Source organism: Eschrichtius robustus, chromosome 8 (assembly GCF_028021215.1).
Source record: "Eschrichtius robustus isolate mEscRob2 chromosome 8, mEscRob2.pri, whole genome shotgun sequence".
Lineage (NCBI taxonomy): Eukaryota > Metazoa > Chordata > Mammalia > Artiodactyla > Eschrichtiidae > Eschrichtius > Eschrichtius robustus.
This window is the reverse complement of record NC_090831.1, coordinates 85,820,091-85,846,457: the sequence shown is the minus strand read 5'-3', so window position 1 is coordinate 85,846,457 and position 26,367 is coordinate 85,820,091. Positions and strand designations below refer to the sequence as shown.

The 26,367-nt window shown below is 33.7% G+C and overlaps 1 protein-coding gene and 1 non-coding gene across 5 annotated transcripts in view; both read right to left on the bottom strand.

The window, feature by feature from the left end:
* BBS9 (Bardet-Biedl syndrome 9) overlaps positions 1-26,367 on the bottom strand; it is a 469,951-nt gene that overhangs the window by 329,531 nt on the left and 114,053 nt on the right. For all 4 annotated transcript variants that reach the window (XM_068549287.1, XM_068549291.1, XM_068549288.1 and 1 more), the window contains exons 8-9: positions 23,154-23,337; positions 22,355-22,484 (exon numbers count right to left, since the gene is read on the bottom strand). In XM_068549287.1, the coding sequence (XP_068405388.1) occupies positions 22,355-22,484; positions 23,154-23,337 (314 nt within the window). The remainder of the gene's footprint in view (positions 1-22,354; positions 22,485-23,153; positions 23,338-26,367) is intronic.
* On the bottom strand, positions 6,057-6,187 carry LOC137768945 (U6atac minor spliceosomal RNA). Its single transcript, XR_011074866.1, has one exon. It is a non-coding gene; the product is annotated as a U6atac minor spliceosomal RNA (small nuclear RNA).

Below are 26,367 nucleotides of genomic sequence, written 5' to 3'. Positions count from 1 at the left end.
TACAATAACTGAAATGAAAACTACACTAGAAGGAATCAATAGCAGAATAACTGAGGCAGAAGAACGGATAAGTGACCTGGAAGACAGAATGGTGGAATTCACTGCTGCGGAACAGACTAAAGAAAAAAGAATGAAAAGAAATGAAGACAGCCTAAGAGACCTCTGGGACAACATTAAACGCAACAACATTCGCATTATAGGGGTCCCAGAAGGAGAAGAGAGAGAGAAAGGACCAGAGAAAATATTTGAAGAGATTATAGTCGAAAACTTCCCTAACATGGGAAAGGAAATAGCCACCCAAGTCCAGGAAGCGCAGAGAGTCCCATACAGGATAAACCCAAGGAGAAACACGCTGAGACACATAGTAATCAAAGTGGCAAAAATTAAAGACAAAGAAAAATTATTGAAAGCAGCAAGGGAAAAACGACAAATAACATACAAGGGAACTCCCATAAGGTTAACAGCTGATTTCTCAGCAGAAACTCTGCAAGCCAGAAGGGAGTGGCATGATATACTTAAAGTGATGAAAGGGAAGAACCTACAACCAAGATTACTCTACCCAGCAAGGATCTCATTTAGATTTGATGGAGAAATCAAAAGCTTTACAGACAAGCAAAAGCTAAGAGAATTCAGCACCACCAAACCAGCTCTACAACAAATGCTAAAGGAACTTCTCTAAGTGGGAAACACAAGAGAAGAAAAGGACCTACAAAAACAAACCCAAAACAAGTAAGAAAATGGTCACAGGAACATACATATCCATAAATACCTTAAACGTGAATGGATTAAATGCCCCAACCAAAAGACATAGACTGGCTGAATGGATACAAAAACAAGACCCATATATATGCTGTCTACAAGAGACCCACTTTAGACCTAGGGACACATACAGACTGAAAGTGAGGGGATGGAAAAAGATATTCCATACAAATGGAAATCAAAAGAAAGCTGGAGTAGCTATACTCATATCAGATAAAATAGACTTTAAAATAAAGAATGTTACAAGAGACAAGGAAGGACACTACATAACAATCAAGGGATCAATCCAAGAAGAAGATATAACAATTATAAATATATATGCACCCAACACAGGAGCACCTCAGTACATAAGGCAACTGCTAACAGCTATAAAAGAGGAAATTGACAGTAACACAATCATAGTGGGGGACTTTAACACCTCACTTACACCAATGGACAGATCATCCAAAATGAAAATAAATAAGGAAACAGAAGCTTTAAATGACACAATAGACCAGATAGATTTAATTGATATATATAGGACATTCCATCCAAAAACAGCAGATTACACGTTCTTCTCAAGTGCGCACGGAACATTCTCCAGGATAGATCACATCTTGGGTCACAAATCAAGCCTCAGTAAATTTAAGAAAATTGAAATCATATCAAGCATCTTTTCTGACCACAACGCTAGGAGATTAGAAATGAATTACAGGGGAAAAAACGTAAAAAAGACAAACACATGGAGGCTAAACAATACGTTACTAAATAACCAAGAGATCACTTAAGAAATCAAAGAGGAAATAAAAAAATACCTAGAGCCAAATGACAATGAAAACACGATGACCCAAAGCCTATGGGATGCAGTGAAAGCAGTTCTAAGAGGGAAGTTTATAGCTATACAAGCCTACCTAAAGAAACAAGAAAAATCTCAAGTAAACAAGCTAACCTTACACCTAAAGAAACTAGAGAAAGAAGAACAAACGAAACCCAAAGTTAGCAGAAGGAAAGAAATGATAAAGATCAGAGCAGAAATAAATGAAATAGAAACAAAGAAAACAATAGCAAAGATCAAGAAAACTAAAAGCTGGTTGTTTGAGAAGATAAACCTAATTGATAAGCCATTAGCCAGACTCATCAAGAAAAAGAGGGAGAGGACTCAAATCAATAAAATCAGAAATGAAAAAGGAGAAGTTACAACAGACACCGCAGAAATACAAAGCATCCTAAGAGACTACTACAAGCAACTCTATGCCAATAAAATGGACAACCTGGAAGAAATGGACAAATTTTTAGAAAGGTATAACTTTCCAAGACTGAACCAGGAAGAAACAGAAAATATGAACAGACCAATCACAAGTAATGAAATTGAAACTGTGATTAAAAATCTTCCAACAAACAAAAGTCCAGGACCAGATGGCTTCACAGGTGAATTCTATCAAACATTTAGAGAAGAGCTAACACCTATCCTTCTCAAACTCTTCCAAAAAATTGCAGAGGAAGGAACACTCCCAAACTCGTTCTATGAGGCCACCATCACCCTGATACTAAAACCAGACAAAGACACTACAAAAAAAGAAAATTAGAGACCAATATCACTGATGAATATAGATGCAAAAATCCTCAACAAAATACTAGCAAACAGAATCCAACAACACATTAAAAGGATCATACACCACGATCAAGTGGGATTTATCCCAGGGATGCAAGGATTCTTCAATATACGCAAATCAATCAATGTGATACACTATATTAACAAATTGAAGAATAAAAACCATATGATCATCTCAATAGATGCAGAAAAAGCTTTTGACAAAATTCAACACCCATTTCTGATAAAAACTCTCCAGAAAGTGGGCACAGAGGGAACCTACCTCAACATAATAAAGGCCATATATGACAAACCCACAGCAAACATCATTCTCAATGGTGAAAAACTGAAAGCATTTCCTCTAAGATCAGGAACGAGCCAAGGATGTCTACTCTCACCACTATTATTCAACATAGTTCTGGAAGTCCTAGCCACGGCAATCAGAGAAGAAAAAGAAATAAAAGGAATACAAATTGGAAAAGAAGAAGTAAAACTGTCACTGTTTGCGGATGACATGATACTATACATAGAGAATCCTAAAACTGCCACCAGAAAACTGCTAGAGCTAATTAATGAATATGGTAACGTTGCAGGATACAAAATTAATGCACAGAAATCTCTTGCATTCCTATACACTAATGATGAAAAATCTGAAAGAGAAATTATGGAAACACTCCCATTTACCATTGCAACAAAAAGAATAAAATACCTAGGAATAAACCTACCTAGGGAGACAAAAGACCTGTATGCAGAAAACTGTAAGACACTGATGAAAGAAATTAAAGATGATACCAACAGATGGAGAGATATACCTTGTTCTTGGACTGGAAGAACCAACATTGTGAAAATGAGTATACTACCCAAAGCAATCTACAGATTCAATGCAATCCCTATCAAATTACCAATGGCATTTTTTACAGAGCTAGAACAAATCATCTTAAAATTTGTATGGAGACACAAAAGACCCCGAATAGCCAAAGCAGTCTTGAGGGAAAAAAATGGAGCTGGAGGAATCAGACTCCCTGACTTCAGACTATACTACAAAGCTACAGTAATCAAGACAATATGGTACTGGCACAAAAACAGAAACATAGATCAATGGAACAAGATAGAAAGCCCAGAGATTAACCCACGCACCTATGGTCAACTAATCTATGACAAAGGAGGCAGAGATATACAATGGAGAAAAGACAGTCTCTTCAATAAGTGGTGCTGGGAAAACTGGACAGCTACATGTAAAAGAATGAAATTAGAATACTCCCTAACACCATACACAAAAATAAACTCAAAATGGATTAGAGACCTAAATATAAGACTGGACACTATAAAACTCTTAGAGGAAAACATAGGAAGAACACTCTTTGACATAAATCACAGCAAGATCTTTTTTGATCCACCTCCTCGAGTAATGGAAATAAAAACAAAAATAAACAAATGGGACCTAATGAAACTTCAAAGCTTTTGCACAGCAAAGGAAACCATAAACAAGACGAAAAGACAACCCTCGGAATGGGAGAAAATATTTGCAAACGAATCAACGGACAAAGGATTAATCTCCAAAATATATAAACAGCTCATTCAGCTCAATATTAAAGAAACAAACACCCCAATCCAAAAATGGGCAGAAGACCTAAATAGACATTTCTCCCAAGAAGACATACAGACGGCCACAAAGCACATGAAAAGATGCTCAACATCACTAATTATTAGAGAAATGCAAATCAAAACTACAATGAGGTATCACCTCACTCCTGTTAGAATGGGCATCATCAGAAAATCTACAAACAACAAATGCTGGAGAGGGTGTGGAGAAAAGGGAAACCTTTTGCACTGTTGGTGGGAATGTAAATTGATACAGCCACTATGGAGAACAATATGGAGGTTCCTTAAAAAACTAAAAATAGAATTACCATATGACCCAGCAATCCCACTACTGGGCATATACCCAGAGAAAACCGTAATTCAAAAAGACGCATGAACCCGAATGTTCATTGCAGCACTATTTACAATAGGCAGGTCATGGAAGCAACCTAAATGCCCATCAACAGACGAATGGATAAAGAAGTTGTGGTACATATATACAATGGAATATTACTCAGCCATAAAAAGGAACGAAACTGAGTCATTTGTTGAGAAGTGGATGGATCTAGAGACGGTCATACAGAGTGAAGTAAGTCAGAAAGAGAAAAACAAATATCGTATATTAATGCATGTATGTGGAACCTAGAAAAATGGTACAGATGAGCCGGTTTGCAGGGCAGAAGTTGAGACACAGATGTAGAGAATGGACATATGGACACCAAGGGCGGAAAACTGCGGTGGTGTGGGGATGGTGGTGTGCTGAATTGGGGGATTGGGACTGACATGTATACACTGATGTGTATAAAAGTGATGCCTAATAAGAACCTGCAGTATAAAAAAACAAACAAACAAAACAACTAATACTAAACTTTCATTGGGTTATTTGTATGGAAATATGTTAATATAAATGTTTCAGACTTTACATGAAATTTCTAAAAATCTTATATTTGTATTTGTATGGAAATATGTTAATATAAGTGTTTCAGACATTACATGAAAAAAAAAAAAGTATATGAATCACAATGGCCCAGTGGTCTACAGACATAGGTTTTTATCTATTGGTTAAACAAGACACAATATTATTTAAACACACGGAAAAGAGAAAATGGAAAAAAACATAGATAATACACTGCACTCAGTCTCTGCTATCCTACAAGACAGTTAATTTTATTATAAATTTTCTTTACTTAACACTGTTTCCTAGATGATATTATGTGACCTCAAGAAACAATATTTCAGGGGCTTCCCTGGCAGTCCAGTGGTTAACACTCCGCACTTCCACTGCAGGGGGCGAGGGTTCAATCCCTGGTTGGGGAACTAAGATCCCACATGCCACGCAGCATGGCCAAAAAAATAAAAAATAAAAATATAAATAATATTTCAATAGAAACAATAGAAGTTTGCATTATAAGGTATGAAGTTGTTCAGTGCCTAGGTAGAAATATACTCTGACCTACATTGACTCATCTCCTCTCTTGTGACAAATTACAGATCCCCTTTTTCTTTTGCCCATGAGTCCTTTGCTTGCCTATTTCATCATTGGATGAAAAAAGTCAAAAGGTACAAACTTCCAGTTATAAGATAAATAAGTACTGCAGATGTAATGTACAACAAGACAAATATAATGAACACTGCTCTATGTTTTATATGAAAGTTGTTAAGAGAGTAAATCCTAAGAATTGTCATCACAAGAAAAAAATTTTCTATTTCTTTAATTTTGTATGCATATAAGATGATGGATGTTCACTAAACTTATTGTGATAATCATTTCATGATAGATGTGAGCCAAATCATTATGCTATACACCTTAAACTTACACAGTGCTCTATGTCAATTATATCTCAAGAAAACTGGAAGAAAAAATTAAAAATTAAAAAACTCAATGAACACTTACAGTGGGTGAATTTAACTATATGTAAATTATACCTCAATAAAGTTGAATTTTTTTAAAGAAAAAAGCCCCTGAGGTTTCTCCCAAAGAGCATCAGAGTGCTGTGTAATATCTGATTATCAAAAAATTTTTGTTGGTATAACCCGTTCTATTTTCACTCTCTTATAATTATATATTTCAAGTGGCCAGTCCTGATACATATGTATATGAGTTTGATAAGAATATAAAATATTTCCATGTAAAATATGTAAGGGAAAGAAATTTTGACATAATCCATTAGAAGATAATTAAATATGCTTTCTTAACCATATGTGTGTTGTTAGGCCGGAAGGCCTCTTCCATCCTCGTCAAGGGGAGTGCTAACCTTCTCTCCTTTCATACAACACTAAATACGCTTTCTATGAAGTGGTATGAGACACTTTGTACATAAAAATACATGAACTCATGACTGCTGACATAAAATAAAGTCAATGCCAATAAAAACATAATTCTTTTAAAATTTCTTTTCTACAACCTAAAGTTAACAGTACAAGCATACTCATTAGCATAATAAATAATTATGCATATAAGGAATTCAAATCGCAATTATGTCCTTCATGAAATATGGATCTAAGACTCTTCATGAGTTATTCATCTATGTCTGACAGAATACAAAAGGTTAATAAAATGTTTGACCTCAACAAACAAATAAATGTTCCATAAACAAATTCCCATCATCCACAGAAGAGAAGACAGGATTACTGAGACTAAATTAAATTCCCACAAAATTGAAAACACTTTTTTCAGGCCATAGTTTTAATCCACTCCTATAACAAATGCATTATGGTCAAGAAAAAATTTTTAAGCAGCCAAACTAAATACTTTTTTAATTTCCCATAGGCAAAGTGTTCAGGCTGTGAAGCAGTATGCCTTTGACCCTTCTAACTGAGTCACTTGTTTTCAATTGCTTCATTAATCCCTTCAGTCAGTCAGTCATTCAACCAACATTCATTGAATACCAACTCACTGCCACGTTTGAAGAAATTGAACAGGGTGGTCCCTATGTGAAAAAAAGAAATGCCCATTCTTTTATTTTTCAGTTTTATTGAAGTATAATTGACAAATAAAATTGTATATAGTTAAAGTATACAATGGGATGATTTGACATACATACACTTCATGAAATGATTTTCACAACCAGATGTAACACATACATCACCTTACATGGTTGCCATTGTGTGTGTGTGTGTGTGTGTGTGTGATAAGACTGCTTAAGGTCTACTCTCTTAGCAAATTTCAAGTATACAACACAGTATTATTAACTATAGTCACCATGCTGTACATTAGATCCCCAGAGCTGATTAATCTTATAACTGAAGGCTTGTGCCATTTGACCAGAATCTCTCCATCTCCCTCACCCCTAATAACCACTATTCTAGTCTCTGAGATGCCCATTCTGTAAGCCAACTCCCCAGAGAAAAAGCTCAGCTGGAGAAGGTATTCTCCCCAGACTTGAAACTAAAGTGTCCCTAAAGACTACACATCATAGGACCCCAGTCCTGGCCACAGAAAGAGCCTAGATTGGGGAACTAAGACCTATTAGAATTCACACTGGAAGACAAATGACTTGTTTCCGTGCTACATGGCATTCTGAATGAAACTCACCTAATACTGCTACTCAGTTTAGCTTGTTTTTAAGAAACCAAACATTGTAGACTCACTGGGCTTCTAGGAGCTAGTGAATTTCACTACATATTTGAGTATCACTTGGGAGGTTCAAATGGCTTAAAGATGAGTTTGCCAAAACTCAAGGTACTGTATTAATTCATTTTCATATTGCTAAAGGTAAAGCAATACTTCTAGTCAAAATTGGATTTCCTGAACTCAAATGTGGCATAATCTTGAAAGATTTTTTCAAAATAAATATGAATTCTCGTGAAATATATACAAGCTGGAAGAAAGATATGTATTGGGGGGGAATAACACAAGAAAGGTGACAAGAATCTCCTTAAAAGCAACACATAACTATTGCTTGATTTTTCTAAAGTATTTTTAAATTATAGCACTTAAAAATGGGCAAAAGTAACCTAGACAAGAATTATTCTAATTTTAACAAAACTTCATTTAACTTTTCATAAAGACTAGTTTTCAGACATAAGTAATTAAGGAGTAAAAAAGGAAAGAATTAAGATGAATAATCAATCCAAATTTACTCTAAGGATATGAATTTGTTGATTAAGAGTAAAGAATTCGGGGCTTCCCTGGTGACGCGGTGGTTGAGAATCTGCCTGCCAATGCGGGGGACACGGATTCGAGCCCTGGTCTGGGAAGATCCCACATGCCGCGGAGCAACTAGGCCCGTGAGCCACAACTACTCAGCCTGCGCGTCTGGAGCTTGCGCTCCGCAAGAAGAGAGGCCGCGATAGTGAGAGGCCCACGCACCGCGATGAAGAGTGGCCCCCGCTTGCCGCAACTAGAGAAAGCCCTTGCACAGAAACGAAGACCCAACACAGCCAAAAATAAATAAATAAATAAATAAAATAAAAATAAATAAAAATAAAGGAATTCCTTTAAAAAAAAAAAAGAGTAAAGAATTCACTGTCTAAATTCTATTCAAGCAAACACAAATTCTGTTTGATAAAAGTGGCAAAAAAACAAAAAATAAAATTTATGAGATCTGCCTTTAGGCAGACACCAATAAATAAAAATTATTTTATAATATTTTATGTTATTTAAATAGAAATTTATTTTGCTTAACTATTTTAAATTTTTTAAACTACAAAAATTATATATTTGCTGGACTGAAACTGGCACAAATAATTATTATTATAACTATTTTCTTTAAAGTAATCTTTGTGTAGAAAACAGTAACACACATATCCATTTCTGGCAAAGACTAATAGTCTGGGGAAAAAAGAAATAAAACAAATGCATAGGTTTAGTGGATCACATACACTATATCCTTTACTTAAAAAGTAATTCATTTCAATGATACATAAAGAAATCCCTGTGTTTAATTCTAAATCATGAAAATTTTTCTACACCACCTCAAATAAGGGAAATTTGTTCTAATCTTAGAGTACATCATTCCTGGGCATTACTTCTATCATACCACTACGCCACACACACCAAAAAATAAAAAATAAAATAGCAAATCTTTCAACAAACTATAACTTTGATTCTTGTAATCTTCTTTCCATAAAACTATGCAATACGTTCTAAATTTTGCCATTTTTATATGGTGATGCTTTAATGGTTGCAGTAGTTGTGGTGATGTCAGTTACACTAAAGAACAACAGATGGGCTGGAGGGAAGAACAAAGCATTTCGTACCATCTGGAAGCCTGCAGAAATTTAAAAAAGCAGCAAGATAACTTTTTTATCTCCATCCGCCCATTACTCCCAATGTGATTGTGTTTTAATTTTTCATATTTTTCTGCTAAACTTTAAGTACTCTGAATATTGTTTCCATAGAAACTGTTCCTGCTGCTTGATCACTCACACACTAGCTCCATGCTGCATTCACACAGTATGGGCATAGCTGAGGCTTTGCAAAGTAGAGAATGTTTTTTTCCAACTACAGATCTTGAAAGATGTCATATATGTTTTCTCCATCGTTAACAAAGTTTTTTTAAAAGAAGGGAAATGTAGAATTTGTATACTCCTAAATGTTCAGAGTTATTGCAAAATTCATTGCTAAAGGTAAATTGTTATATGGTCCAAATCAGAATAATTTTCCTTCCAAGAAAATTTTTAAATGTTCAATTAATATGAACTGTTCCTACTCATTTGAAATACGAAGGTAACAAGATGGGATAAGAAGAGGAGAGAAACTCGCTGTTGGAAATAAGTATAAGTAAGAGATAAAAGGTATTATTTTTTTCATTGTATTTTGATAACTGAATACTAGTAATTTCTAATTCACAAACCATAACTTTTCTTTTAAATAAAAAGAAAAAAGGAATAATTTTCTACAACACTGTTCTTCTTAATTAAAATACTTAATAATTTATCTTTCACTTTTTATTCATTCTAAAATATTTATATCTATATTCATACATCTAAACTATTTTAGATTTAAATGAAAGCGCCTTGGCAGCATCATTGTTTTTCCAAAGACTGAAGTTGATTTTTAGAATACCTAAGGCTTATCTAAACGTTATTTAAAGAACATATCCAGGGGGCTTCCCTGGTGGCACAGTGGTTGGGAGCCTGCCTGCTAATGCAGGGGACACGGGTTCGAGCCCTGGTCTGGGAGGATCCCACACGCCGCGGAGCAACTGTGCCCCGTGAGCCACAATTGCTGAGCCTGCGCGTCTGGAGCCTGTGCTCCGCAGCAAGACGGGCCGCGATGGTGAGAGGCCCGCGCACCGCGATGAGGAGTGGCCCCCACTTGCCACAACTGGAGAAGGCCCTCGCACGGAAACGAGGACCCAACGCAGCCATAAATAAATAAATAAATAAATGAATAAATGAATGAATGAACATATCCAGGTTCTTCTACCCCTCAGTCCCACACTCCAAAAGTAATCACTTTTGTTTTAGGCTTCTACTTTCTGGTTTTTCAAATGTTTATCATTTTAATTTCAAACAATATACTGTCATTAGATTGAATATTGGATAGCACTAATATGAAAGGTAAGCAATTGTTCTGGAGAAAAAAAAGGTATGAGAGTTTTTTAGTAGAAACAAAAAGAGTTGGGACTTCGACTTCTAGTAGCATGGTAGACTAAATACTCTGAAGGGCCCTATCACTTTCTGCTTTTCTATGTTGGGACATTAACCCATTTATGCTATAATTAGTTGTTTACATCTTTGATTATGAGCTCCGGCTTATTATTGATTTTTCTATGCCTCAGTTTTATCACCTATAAAATGGGAATGGTAATAATATTATTAATAGTAGCAATTCTTAGAAGAATTAAATAAATTACTATGTATAAAGCACTTAGAATACTGCCTGGTGCATAGTAAGTGAAATAAATATTAGTTATTATTATCATATGGACTCTTGGAACAGTGTTATGGTAAAAGAACACATTACTAATTAGACAATCAATGTATGCTCTAAAACATCTTCATAATATGTAATACATGCTATCTACAAATATTAAAATATTCTCACTCTAAAAACACTGGAAAATTAAAGATGACTTTTTGATGAACTACAAGGGGAAAAAAGCATAATAAATCTTTCTTTCTGCACTAAGCAAAGATTTCACATAGCCAAAGCTTATCAAGATTTGAACATAAGTTCTAATTAGAACATATGTTCTACATTAATGAATTAATATTCAATAATGGCATTCTGTCACCTACTTAATTAAAACAAAAACACTTTAACTTTGAATTAGTACAGTTTTCTCTATGGTTTTAAATATTACACACTCAAAACAAATTATATGGGCATCTGAATCTTTCTTTTTTTAGCATATCAATAAAGCAGGTAGTAAGTCTGTTTCTATTTTACACTTATTTTAAATAGTAAACTGCATTTCAGTGGACAAAAGTTAGTAGACCTTCTCTATCTACAGGCAGGAAAACCACTGAATACAGATCCCCATTTTAGAATATGTGGGAACCCTCCTATCTATTCAGTGACAGATTCCGTGTGTCACAGAGGTCAGATAATTGAGAGATAAAGCCCTATTTTAGCAGGCAAATTTCATTTACTTACCAGTTTCAAGTTAAAGTTATAAAGAGAACTTAAATGATAACATGATTGCTTGACTATATTATATCTTTCAACCCCTTTTTTTGGTAATTTTATTTAGTATTCCAGTCTCTTGAAATGAAGTAATGCACCATCACTCTCCCCAATCTGTTTTTTAAAGATGTAGGGAGTTAGTGAAGATTTCTAAACTATTAAACACTTCAGAAGTTTTGAATGAGTTACTAATGTAGTTCCTTTCAGAATTTAAGAGCCTAATGATACAACGATGCCAGTACACACCAGGCAATAACTATGTATTGCTGTATTCTTGCATTTCCTTTCAGATAACAGTTGATTCTAATTTTAAGGCATCCAACTTTAGCTTATAGAGTAAGATTTATATACTTACATACACCCTTTTTTATTTTGGCAATATCCCAGATATGCACTCCAATGCTAGTTCAAAAGTATAGACCATATACTGGTTAACAAGTTAAAAGAACTAAGTTCATTAAAAGTTCCAAAGTTATTAGTAGCAGAATATAACCTAATACTACCCCAAAAAATAACTTTGTTTCTCTTTTATACTCTCCAGTAAGCAACTTAGAAAATGTAACTCTTTTTATCTTGGAAATATAAATATTTTTTAATAATTTAGAAATAAATTTAAAGCACATTCTATCTTTGAAACCAGAGTATTTTAAGTGAGGAGGGAAAATGTAAAATTATATACTTCCAAGAAAGATGCATGCATTTCCAAGAAAGATGAAAGCAAAGTCACCAATCTGATACAAATAATCTCCAAGACCAAAGGGCCAAGGAGCTATGCATTTATTAAAAGACAAAACTCACCCTAACTAGTGAAAAGCAAAACACTTTTCTGCTGCTACCACTCTATTGAACAACTGACTCCTCTGCCAGCCCCTTCATCTACTATGAAATTAACTCTCATATCAGTATGGGACAGAGAATCAGAAACCAAAACACAAGGCTTTTGCATATAGATTATTTTCTTTGAGACTGAGCACTTCCTTTTAAGAGAAGTTCACAGTCTCAATGACAGTATGTCTAAAGAAATTTTGCAGTGGAAATACATGGTAATAAGATGAATTCTACCATTAAAACATTTAATTTATAAAACACAAAAGAATAAACCCAATTAGCATTCTAAGTGCAACTCCTTATCTTTGGCTGTAGAGTGTTTCTAAAACCTCTGGCAGACAAATTAAACAGATTTGCTACGGAATGTACCAAAGTCAAACAATCTGCAACTGTAATTACTATCAAACTTTTCATGAGAATGGAGGATGCTGTGTTTTACATTACTACATAAAAAATAAAATGATAATGAAAACATGAGACCACAGCAAAAGATTTCTAACTTTCATAAGTTTTCTAAGGATTATAACCTCAACTGATAAATAACAATAAAGACATGGCTTTTTAATTTATTTATAAGATTACTGCAAGTCTTTTCCATGTGAATAAAATACTTATGGAAGGAGCAATACTGCAGTTCATAAAGCAGCATATTGATAGGCCATAGGTCAACCATGGTTTAGCTACATGGTTATAAGGACTTTACAAGCACAATTCTTGTTCAAATGATATAAAATCCAATCAACATAAAATCTAGAAATCACCTCATTAAAGACCTTGACCATACACAATAGAAATACTGTATATGCACACAAGTAATGATGACCATCAAAAGTACAGCAATTCATTTTACTCCCTAAATGCTTCAATAGAATTGACATAAACAATTTGTCTAGATCATGGTTACTGAGGTATCAACAATAAGAGAAAGAAAAAAAATACCAAATATGATAAATTCTGTTGTTCCTTCTCTTCCTTCCCCCATATCTCCTTACATTAAGTTATAATCTATTGTGTTACACTAGCAGGCCCACCATGTCCCAAACTGAAATTCCCCTTTTCTGATAGGGGTTCTCTCGCTCTATTTATATTTATATTTATTTATCACATAATATATTATATAATATTAATATTTCTGGTTAACAACCCAATTATCATCTTATGCCACTTAAGTCTCAATGGGTTTCTTTAAAACTGATTTATCACTATTAATACAGAAAAGGTATTTTTTACTTCCCAAATAAAAGGAAAAAGCAAAACAAAACAAAAACTAAACAAGCAAATAAAAAATAGGGGAAGGAATTAGACTTCTCAGGAAAAAATAATAGTGAAAACACTGAAAATCAGTAAGCTTCATCACAGTAAAATGAGCTAAATTAAGCTTAATTTAATTACAATGCCAAAAGCACCAATTACAATCAACTACAAAATTTCTAAAAATCACCAAAAGAATACAAATGCTACATTATGGTGAGGAAAATGGAAGGTTAGGAAAACAATCAAATTAATGTCAAAACCCACTATGTTAAATTTTATGAGGGTATGCAAATTCTTTCAATTGATCTAGAATTCATCTATAATGAACACTGCACGAAACAAGACCAAATATGAACCAGTCAGGAAGTACAGTGGGATACCCAATTACTAAAGACAGTGATATATTCTGTGTAAAATTAAGAGCTCAGCCACCTTTCAAGGACCATATCTTCCTAAAAAGATTGCCATTTTATTTTTTAATTTTTTTCCCAAAAAACTCACTATTCTGCTCAATCTCTAGCCTGAACCAAAATTATTTTTGGAAATTAAATGGTGGTCAGGACCGGAAAAAAGCCAATTTCTCCAAAAGGATCCCTAAATTCAGTACTATTCAAATCTAATTGCCAACTAGACTTTTCTCTGCAATTTAATGATATGATCCTAAGGCTCTTCTGAAATGTTCAATTCAATATGGCAACAGTCCTCATGCAGTCTCTCCAATAGCTAACTAAAATGGCCATGCAGGAGCTGAAAGAGACAAAGACACAGACATGAAATCATTGGAAAAAGGGAGAAAAGGGGAGGAAAGTGTAGAAAACAATCCCATAAACTGTAAATTCAGAACCTAAAAGAAATTTAGGCTAATTATCAAGTAGATAAAGCCAAAAATGCAGCTTTAGCTTATGCCACACCCCAGCTTCACTTCATAGAGACCAACTGAACAAAGGTAGGAAGATGTTTTATTCTTTTCCCTAATCTCAACACCTACCCTAATCTGGTTCAGAAACCCAGATTCCATAGGAACCATAAAACTACGCTGACATCTTTTACTACTCAAACCTGACCTATTATGGAAGCAAGGTATTTTATCCCTACCCATCGGAACCTTTCCCACTTCTGCCACTGCCCTTGGCCTCTCTACACTATCTATATCCATACAGAGGTAACAAATTCTATAAAACAACTGGCTAAGTAAAGGACAGAAATTAATAGTAGCATATTATATGCTCAGAGATAGAATCCCAAAGTAAACACTAAAAACAGGTTTCAAAGTAAGACATACCTGGCACAAGTACATCATGGGAATTATAGCCTGCCATGTACTACACTGGTTAATAATACCAAAGATGCAGGAGGAGGGAGGCATGCGGAAGGGAGAAAGATATCACTTCAGTAGGCTAAAAAAAATCTCCAATGGTAGACATAGAAAATGCTGTGGAAGCACTGATACAGAACACAAAATTCAGACACTCTCCCAGAAAACAGGAAGATAAATGACAAAGAAATAAAAATTATGAGGAAGAACATAGTGGACATGGGGAACAGAAAATAAATACCCAACCAAACAATATTCATTTCCCTGAAGGATGGACTATATCAAACAGAACTGAAAGAATAATCGAACATACAATATAAGGAAGCTTTCTTCAGCAGCCAAACAAATAGTCTAAACAGATTAAATCCACCACATTCCCAACTAAATCAAGGAAAACAATATCATACAAATATATAGTGACAAATGTGGCATTTACAGAAAAAAAAAAAACATTCTTCAAGCAACCACACACAAAGAACTAGTTACTTACAACACAACAAAAATCAAGTTTTCCATAATTCTCTCCCCAGCAACAATAAACATCAACTGATAAAAAAAATAATGACTTCCAGCCAAAGATGGCACAGCAAAACTCCTCAAAACTCACAAAAAACAGCAGAAAGTATGACAATAACAACCAGTGCCCCCATCAAAAAAAAGGGAAATTGAACAAGGACATCACTACAGTCACAATCAGCAAATTTTGAGGCCGAACATCTTATTTACTTTTTTTTAATTGAAGTATAGTTGATTTACAATGTTCTAGGTATACAGCAAAGTGATTCAGTTATACACATATATATATATTTATGTCTATTCTTTTTCAGATTCTTTTCCATTATAGATTATTACAAGCTATTAAATAGAGTTCCCTGTGCTATACAGTAGGTCCTGGCTGTTTATCTATTTTATTGAGGCTGAACATTTTAAATTCTGTACCGTAATAAGACAGGATGCCAAGAGCTGACACATGCTTCTCAGACCTCAAGCATAGAGGTATACAGAGTCAGGCCCTAGACTAACATAATGAGATCTAAGGGTACAGGTGGGATGCAGGAAATGGAAAATAGAAAACCACGGTATGATAACCAACAAGGACCTACTGGATAGCATAAGGAATTTTACTCAATATCTTGTAATGGGTGGGGGTGGTGGTGGTGGGATGAATTGGGAGATTGGGATTGACATATATACACTAATATGTATAAAATAGATAACTAATAAGAACCTGCTGTACAAAAAAATAAATAAAATAAAATTCAAAAAAATCTTTTAATAACCTATAATGGAAACAAATCTTAAAATATATATATAAAATACATATATATAACTGAATCACTTTTCCTTACACCTGAAACTAACACAACATTGTAAATCAACTATATTTCAATAAAAATTAAAAAAAAGAATAGAAAGATACAGTAGAAGTATAAGATGCATTTATCAATCAGCTAGCTTCCTAACCAATGAAGATAAGAGGACAAGCAGCAGCCACTGATTTTTAACACCAACAGCCTGTGACTGGAGATACAGGGGGATTTCTGTTAGACTCATCCACCTCTTAAACCCTGAAAACTGAGGAAGATGGACCACCAGGGCAAAGGAGAAATTAAACACAATGAGAAGATAAAAGACTCAGGTGGTCCGAGTTCATTACTCTCTCCCATCACTTCCCACATGATTCTTAAGTAAATTGCTGCCATCATTTTTTAAATGAGCAATAATTGCAAAGTAATGAACAGAGGACCTTTGTGTAGAAATTGCAAATAAAGTAAAAGAGACAGAGATGAGGGAGATTAGAACATAAGCAAAAAGCAGAAAATATCCATAGCAAGAACTTCCTAGGGAAATAAATGAAGAAATCAGACAAACAGCTACTATTGTATCGATGAAACGAAAGAAACATAATTTTTTCTTTGTTTGAACAGCACAAACACAAACTGGAGGGATGAAAGCCACATTAGGAGCAATAACAAGAAAAAATAAAATAAAATAAAAACAAACACAAGAGCATGGTAGAGAGACATGGATAAATCAAAATAGACAAATAGACAAATCAAAATAGAAAAAAATTGACAATTAATGAGGTGATGCTAGATTTGGAAGACAATGTAAGCTTAATATATTTATAATAATGATATTGATTAAGAAAACTGAACTGGTAGACCAGAACCAATATTCAAAGGTATTATGGAAGAAAATTTTTCTGATATGAACAAAAACTTGAATCTATCAAATCTCACCTTGTTCTAGAACAAACTGATACATACAAAATTAATCAATTCATGATAATGCTAGTGAATGTACAGTCTTTTAAGGATCTAAAAAATAAGTCAGATATGAGCATCCAGGAAGAAAAAGCAATTCATTCAATAAGAAGTTTTAAGAAAAGTTCAGCCAGCCTCAGACTTTACCACAGTAACTATCAACACCAAATGGAGGTTCCAAAATTCTGGGGGAAGCTAAGATAACCTTCATGTATAAAAGCAATAAACAATTCTCAAGATTGCAAGAAGACTTATAAGGCTTTCCTCAAATCTACTGGATGATTGAATTCAACTAACCAAGAAGTAAATCAAGATAATTCAGGAACGGTAAAAGAATTGGCGGTGAGCTTTGAGAGGATAGAATAAAGGACTAAAAATAGTGATTACTAAAATGTATGTAAATGTTTTAAACTTTGACAAAATAAATAATAGTAAGATACCAACAATGCCAGAACTTGGTAAGAAGAGAGGAAGAAGAAAGCATAAGTTGCTGTTTTCCTTATCTTTTATAACAGGAGTCAACAGACACTGCCAAAAGTTGAAATACCACTTTAAAAAATTGAAAATATCAACCTTTTACTTTTTTTCTATACTTAGAGGGGTCTTTTAGAAACTGAAATACATTGTTGTGAATAAATATCTATGTAAAATTCATTTATTCCTTCCATTTTATCTATTTCTTTTTTCTCTTAGAACATAAAATGAACTTATATATAAAAAACATGATTCTGCTTTGTAAATTTTATCCTATGCCTAATTGGCATATCTGTAGACAAAAATATCAGGCTTGATGTTTAACAGGTGCTAACAAATGTCAATTCTGGATGGTAAGATTGAGGTAACTTTAAATAATGCTTGAGTTTTATCTTTTTTTTTTCCAGCCATGCCATGTGGCTTACAGGATCTTAGTTCCCCCACCAGGGATCAAACCCAGGCCCACAGCAGTATGATAAAAATTTATCATTGTACAATATGTTTCTGTCATGTATTTTTATCAGCTATAAATTATTATTGTAAACTAATGCTCTTTTCAAGAATGTTTTTAAAATTTGCATTCACTTTTTATCTAGGCAATACGATCATACAGTGATTTTAATGTATTTTTCTATATCTGTTAGAGATTGTGAATCTTTTTATATCATGAATTATAATTTTTTAACTTATTAATTGTGCTTCTTCCCTCAGTAGGCTGATTTAATGTTCCCCAGAATGGTATAGGGTGTTATATTGTATGGTAAAATAAAGAAAAGAGATATGTATGTGTATGTAACATCTAATACATGAAAGAATTCCAAGTGCAATGAAACCACAACTCACATACAAGAAATGGAAAACAAAGAAAATAGTATAAAAAGTAGAGAATATCATAGAAGCTGAAAATTGACAAAATACATCAAATGTAACAATTTTAAATGGGTCTCCAAAATGGGTTGAAAAAATCCAATCAAATTCTTTTTATAAGAAATACACCCAAAATAAAGTTACAGGTTAAAAAAGCATAGACAATAGCATACGAATAATTAATAACAAAGTGAACTCAAAGCAAACAAAACAAAACAAAGAAGCAAGAAAACATTAAATGAAAGCACAAAAAAAGGTCACTTTATACTGGCAAAATTTTTTAAACTAACCAAAAAAATAAAATAAAATAACTATCATAAACATAAGTTGAATACATAGAACTAGAATATATAAATCAAAAATACTTAGATTTCAACAAAAAACTGACAGAAAAATATAGTAATGAAAGACAAGCATTCCACTGCTGATTAATAGATTAACAGAGGAAAATATCAGTAAGAATGCACAAGCTCTGAAAATCATAATTTATGTTCTACCCTACTTCCAAGAATATTTACAAATATTATGTGGAATATTAAGCCACAAAGGAAATCCTTAAAAATATAACATAGCAGAAAGTGTATATTTAGGCCAACATTCTCTTTCTACAAAGCACAAAGGAAAAAAAAGACAAATTAACAGCAAACGTTAAACTAAAATGAAAGAAAAAGTCACTTTGAAATTTAAAAACTCTCCTAATAAATATCAAAGAAATAATATCCTTCCATCTGTGAGTCTCAATTTTTTCATATTTAAAAAAAACTTTAAAAGCTCTTATGAGGTCTTTCTAGCCACCCCTCACCCTGACACACACAAACCACAATGATTTTCATGTATCTACCGAGCATATACCGTATGTTCAGCTTTCTGACTGATTATTCAATGTGATATGCAAAAGTAGAACAGGTCCTTACATTAAAACAGTGTATGATCAAATTGGGGAGTTAGAAAAAGCAAAGAACAGTCACCAACATACTATAAATATTATAGAAATTCAAAGAAGGAGATCAGGGTAGGAGGGAAGGCTTATTTATGTGACTTGTTAGGACTCGAAGATAGAAGAAATCTGAAAATCCAGAGAAGAAATGGGGAAAACATTCTGGTCAAGAATACTATATCAACGGAGACTAAAGAATAAAATGTTAAATACTGACAGTTATAAAAAGTTACTATAGTGAATATAGCCTAGGAAGAAAAACACCATAGTCCTAGACCAAATTGTTTATACTAAAAAATGAGCTGTAACAAGATTTTAAAGCACAATGGCTGTGGCTGCCAGCTAAAGTTTGGAAAGGCTCCCATCACTTTGAATGTCCATTCAAATAGACTTCTACTTTTAGGTATATTTCATATCTCTAGAGAGAATAACGTTACCGATAAACAATGATCTTTATTTGCCGTTTGGGAAACTGACTATAGCAGAGGTAAGATACTCCGCCAGGCTTCCATAGCTACTTTGTGCAATGAGAGGAAAACAGTAATAGCTAAGAATTTAAAGAACATTATCACATTCGGGCTCTTCTGATTCTGTAAACTGCATATTTATTTCACATTCCTATAGTCTAACACACAAAAATTAAAATAATTAGACTAAAAAAATTCTAATCAAGAATGCCATTTACTCTGAAAAGAAAGAAGGAAACCCAGACAGATTCAAAACTGGTTTATAATAAACAAGGTAGAGAGGACTAGGACTGCCAACTAGGAGGGAGTGGGAGGAAATAAAGCATCGTAGTTTCTGAAGAAAATGCTGCTATTAAGTATAATTGCACCAACTTGATCCAAATCCAATATTTCTTATTCATTGAAAAGAAACATATTAAAATAGCAGCAATTTCCTTTACAAATAAACACATGCAGCCAAGGAAGCTTCTACCAAAAAAGTTTAACCCTAAAGGTAATAAAAAGCAGAAGTGACATTATTTCAGTGCTCTAACTTCAAATAATAACTTCTCAATACAAATATGTTATAGTTAAGTCAGTAATAAATTTTTTTGATTCTACTAAAAGTTACAGTGAAATTCTTTCAAACACTCTAATCCTATATTTTTATGTTAAAGTGCATAAAAATAAGAAAAATCTTCCAATGAATAATTAGAAATTATTGCTATATATTAACCGTGGAAATCATTAATGGTAATATTTGCACTTATTTATAATTATGATCTTTATGAGAAATAGGAAGTTTCATTTACAAGTACCTAAATTTAGGTGTGTCAGGCTAATTTTGAATATAAGCATCTTGCTGCACACTATATAGAAATTTGACTTTTTATTCAAGGTACTTTCAGTTACTATTTGTCCCTTGACTTGTAAGTTGCATCTGGACCAGAAACTATAAATTAACCATAAATATCTGCTGGCAACCCATATCTCTGAGCTTCTCAATGAGTATGGTGACTCTTAAAATAGATATATCCCTTGTAAATAATATACCTGTAACATAAGTATTTCAACTAAATGATCTCAATAAGTTCTTTCTATCACTCTCCCATGCCCCCCATACATACAAAAACCACAATGACTTTTTAGTATTTAAAGAAACTGGCTCCTGAGGGGCATGGAGACTCTAAGCCAAGATGGGCTGCATACCCACCAGTGTGAATCTGTCTTCTTGCACCTAAGCTGTCACTTGGGGGGCCAAAGAGAACAGCTCTTGGATGGATATATGGACCGCTGCAAGAATTACTCTCCCAAAAGAGAATTACTTGATGTTGTCCTGCTGGCAAGATATTTTTCCTGTTCTAAATCCTTATAAGTAAATCTGATATAAAATGTCTGGTGAGTCTGAGTGTTTGGTTGAACTTAAAAGACCATCTGGTGGACTTTGCAAAAGCTAACTCAAAATTTTAAATTTTTCTTCAGATACAAAATAACTGTAATTTGTGTTAAGTGCACAGAAACTATAATTATAGTATTATAATTATAGTATTTTCTCATAAATATGAAAAGCAGTTTCTTTTTAAAATATTCAATGTTTCCAAAACATTGTTTTCATTTTTCCAACATCTAAGCTTCAGATTAACCATTAATGCAAATATGAATGCCTTTCATTGAGCCTCAACAATAATATTCCACATTCAACCTCTTAAATTGCGGGGATTAGCCACATTGACCAGATACTATAGGCATCACTGAAAAGTTCTACATACGGTTTTTAAATGTTCAATAAAATGATCTAAATAAGCAGAATTGAATAGATCTGGGAACACATGAAGCTTTATAGAAAGTTGTGTTTCTATACATTTATTGAGATTTTCAATTCCTAAACATAATTTGAGATGCTAAAGAGTTTGTCAAGATCTTGCCTCATATACTGACAAACTAGAAAAATTACACAGTTAGATATCTATTTCTCTCGTTTTTGATAAATTTTGTAAAGTTAATGTTAACACACGAATTTTGTCTTTCATTTAAATGCAAAAAGGCTCTATTTAAAATCTAAACTGTCCTGAACACATAATCATTAGCAATTCTGCACCGTTTGACATAATAAGTTCTGAAACAAATTTTGAAGTGTAACATTCTCACAGTCAACAATAAGTGATCTCTAAATGGGATCCATTAAGTGCCTGAAGAAATTCTTTTCTATTTTAAAGAAAATAATCTATCAGGTAAACTATTTTCTTGAAATCTTGAATTTATAAAGAATATCTTGTTAGAGATACTAGATAAAAATGATTAAAGGTGCTAATTAAGGGTTTTTAATATCCTTCTTTACCAATAAAATTTATATTTTAAATTATCTCCATTGCAGACATTCAATGTCACTTGTCATTTTTTAGTAAAATCATTTGCCATACAACTTCTAGTGAATTCCTTAAGATACTCTTTTTAAAAAACTGTTCAGTTAAACCACTTACTGTAAACAGCCCACTCTTACTGCTACAGGAATGTGGGGAAGTTGAGTGGCCCACTTCAATGTCACATCCTGATAAACATGCAACATGTTACTATGGTTTCCAATCAAAGTATTTATTGTTCCTTCAGAAACTATGGGTTGAAGATAGAAAAAGAGGATAATAAGAAAACAATCATTTCCAACAGTATATTATATCCCTTTTAGAGGATTTATGATACAATTTAATTCTAATATCTTGACAATGCATAAAGATTTTAAGTAATAAAACATTATTTTTCAACTACAAGCTACCAATATCAAAAAGAAAAAAATCATTTTATAAGTATATAAAAACTACATATATAACTATAAAAACTGTAACTAGATAGTGGCCAACATTTTTGCATTTTATCTAGAAAGCATGAATTTGATTAATATTTAACACATTTAAGCTAATATTTACTAGACATTCACTACAGACAAATAATTCTATTAGGCATTACTATGCTCCATTCTGCCTGTAAAAGAGTCTGATGTTCTCTTAGAAGCATCTTGAACAGCCACATCTTGGAAAGCATTAATGCATACCTGAGGCCAATTCTACAAGTCATTTTGTATGAAGTAAAATAACTGACAAAACCAAATGTGTGCTTTATATCACACTTCTATTCAAATTTTAAAAGTTAAAATTTCCATTACATGTTCCATATAAAACTATTTTCCTAAATGTTTAAAATATATGTGAGTGATTTGGGCTTTTTTTGGTGTATAAAATATAGTCATGACATATGGAAGAGATAAAAGAAAATCTTTCTACTCACCTGAGCAATATGGGAGAAAACAACTTGGGCTACAATCAAGTTTCTTCATAAATCGAATTTGTCCATTATCCTTAAGGCAAAAAAAGTTTCTCTCACCAAGAACAAAAACAGAAGATGCTGACTGATTGAAAGAGACAATACATATATCAAGGGCTTGCTCTCCAATATTTAGAGTCCAATCCACCTGCAAAGGAAAACTTATGATCAATTTAGTTGCTAAAAACAGAACATTTTAGTCACTGCCATATCAATACAATTAAGAAATGCTTTACAACAACGCAGGCATAAAGATTGGCTAACCTTGGGCTTCCTTGATGGTGCAGTGGTTAAGAATCTGCCTGCCAATGCAGAGGACACGGGTTCAAGTCCTGGTCCAGAAAGATACCACACGCCATGGAGCAACTAAGCCCGTGCACCACAACTACTGAGCCTACGCTCTAGAGCCCATGAGCCACAACTACTGAACCCGTGTACCACAAATACTGAAGCCCGTGTGCCTAGAGCCTGTGCTCCGCAACAAAAGAAGCCACCACAATGAGAAGCTGCGCACTTCAACAAAGAGTAGCCCCCGCTCACCGCAACTACAAAAAGCCCGCATGCAGCAACGAAGACACAACAGAGCCAAAAATAAATAAACAAAATAAATAAATTTTTTTAAAAATTAAAAAAAAAGGATTGGCTAATCTTCATTCACTTTTTTTTCCTATGACCATATTTTTGATATTTTGTAGACTCTAATAGTTTTTGCCCCATCTTTTACCAAATGATATTAGCTATTCAGCAGTTCAAAAACACTCGTATAAGTTTAATCAAGGAGGTGAAGATCTGTGCATCAAAAACTATAAAACATTGATGAACGAAATTGAAAAGCACAAATAAATGGAAAGATATTCCACGTTCATGGATTAGAAGAATTAATATTGTTAAACTGTCCCTACTACCCAAGGTGATCTACAGATTCAAATCTCTATCAAAATTCCAATGACATTTTTCACAGAAATCGAAAAAACAATGTGTAAATTCATATGAACCCACAAGACTCCAAATAGCCGAAGCAATCTTGAGCAAAAAGAACAAAGCTGGAAGCATCATACTACCTGATTTCAAAATATACTACAAAACTATACTAATCAAAACAGCATGGAACTGGCATAAAAACAAACATCTAGACCAATGGAAAAAAACTCTGCATTTATAGTCAACTCATCTTTGACAAAGGTACCAAGAACACACAATGGAAGATGGTACAGTCTCTTCAAAAAATGGTGTTGGGAAAACTTGATATCCACATGCAGAGAAATGAAAATGAACCCTTATCTCATACCATATGCAAAAATCAATTCAAAATGGACTAAAGACTTAAACATAAGAACTGAAACTGCAAAATTATTGGAAGAAAACATAGGGAAAAGCTCAATGATTTTTTGGGATATGACCTCAAAAGCACAGGCAACAATATTAAAATAGACAGAAGGGATTTCATCAAACTAAAAAGCTTCTGCAGGGAAAAAAAAAAAAAGGGTTATTATGGGATTATATGAAATCATGTGTGTGAAACTTTTGAAAATTGTAAAGCATTATGGAATTTAAAGTCTTTCATTCAATAAAAAAATATTTTTTTAAAGCTCTGCACAGCAAAGGAAACAATCAATTGTGTGAAGAGACAACCTATGAAATGAAAAAAAATATATCCATATAGCCAATAAGGAGTTAATATACAAAAATATATAAGAAACTCAGACAGCTCAATAGCAAGAAAACAAATATCTGATTTTAAAATGGGCAAAAGACCTAAACAGACATTTCTCAAAATTAGACATACAAACGGCCAACAGGTATATTAAAAAATGCTCACCACCACTAATCATCAGGGAAACACAATGTGAGATGGAATGCACAAAAGTACGTGGATAAAAAGGAAGTAAGATTGCCCTCAAAGTTAGGCTTTGAGGCAAGAATCAGCAAATAAAAGTTCAAAGAAGAGATATGAAAAGTCACATTAAAGATAGGTAGATATATATATAGACAGATAGATAGATAGATATGGACTTCCCTGGTGGCGCAGTGGTTAAGAATCCACCTGCCAATGCAGGGGACACAGTTTTGATCCATGGTCCAGGAAGATCCCACATGCTGCAGAGCAACTAAGCCCACGCACCACAACTACTGAGCCTGTGTGCTGCAACTACTGAAGCCCGCGTGCTCTAGGACCCACGTGCCGCAACTACTGAGCCCACATGCTGCAACCACTGAAGCCTGTGCACCTAGAGCCCATGCTGCACAACAAGAGAAGCCACTGCAATGAGAAGCCCGCGCACCGCAACAAAGAGTAGCCCCCACTTGCCACAACTAGAGAAAGCCCGCGCGCAGCAACGAAGACCCAAAGCAGCTAAAAAATAAAATTTTTTAATATATATATATATATAAATTTCATGCCATCCAGAAATGATTTAGGTATTAATCTGTCTACTTTAGGATTAAAATACCAAAGAAGGTATGAAATCCAAATGGGGCTAGCCAGAGAGGCAAATATAATCAGTGTGTATATAAGAACTATCTGGAATAGGGAGATAGCATAGTGAATATAGGTAGATGCATCAGATTATCTTCATCTAAATTCGTATTCAACACCAAGAAATCATTCAATTACCACTTAGTTCAAGTGTAGTTTACCTATATGAAAAGATTCTACTGGACACAAGACATGAACATCAGTCCTAAGACAGTTAACATTTCTCATTACAATATAATAGGTTAGCATTCTAGCATTACTTTTCAGTGCTTGTAACTCAGGCTGATGTGTCCCTGACTCTGAGAGATGACGATTCATTCAGAGTGGATAGGCAAAGTTTCTGAGGCCACAGGCCAAGATCCTGCCACTAAATACTTTCAGTTCACTAGGTACTGAGTGCCACTCTTTGTAACATCCCCTTAGGGAAACATACCACATTCTAAATTAATGAGTCTCAAAATGCACAGAAGTTTACTAAGAACAATCATTTAAAAATTCTTCCATTTCCAGCCGTGATAGAGTAATAGGAAAAAAATCTTCCATCCATCTGAAACAACCACAACACAGGCAAAATGTATGAAACAACCATTTGCAAGGCACTGGATATCAGAAAATTAAGGACAGCAATCCCCTTAAAAACATAAAATAAATGAGGTGAGTGGTAAAATTGCTCCAGCCATGAGAGAGTTTTTAGGCCATGGC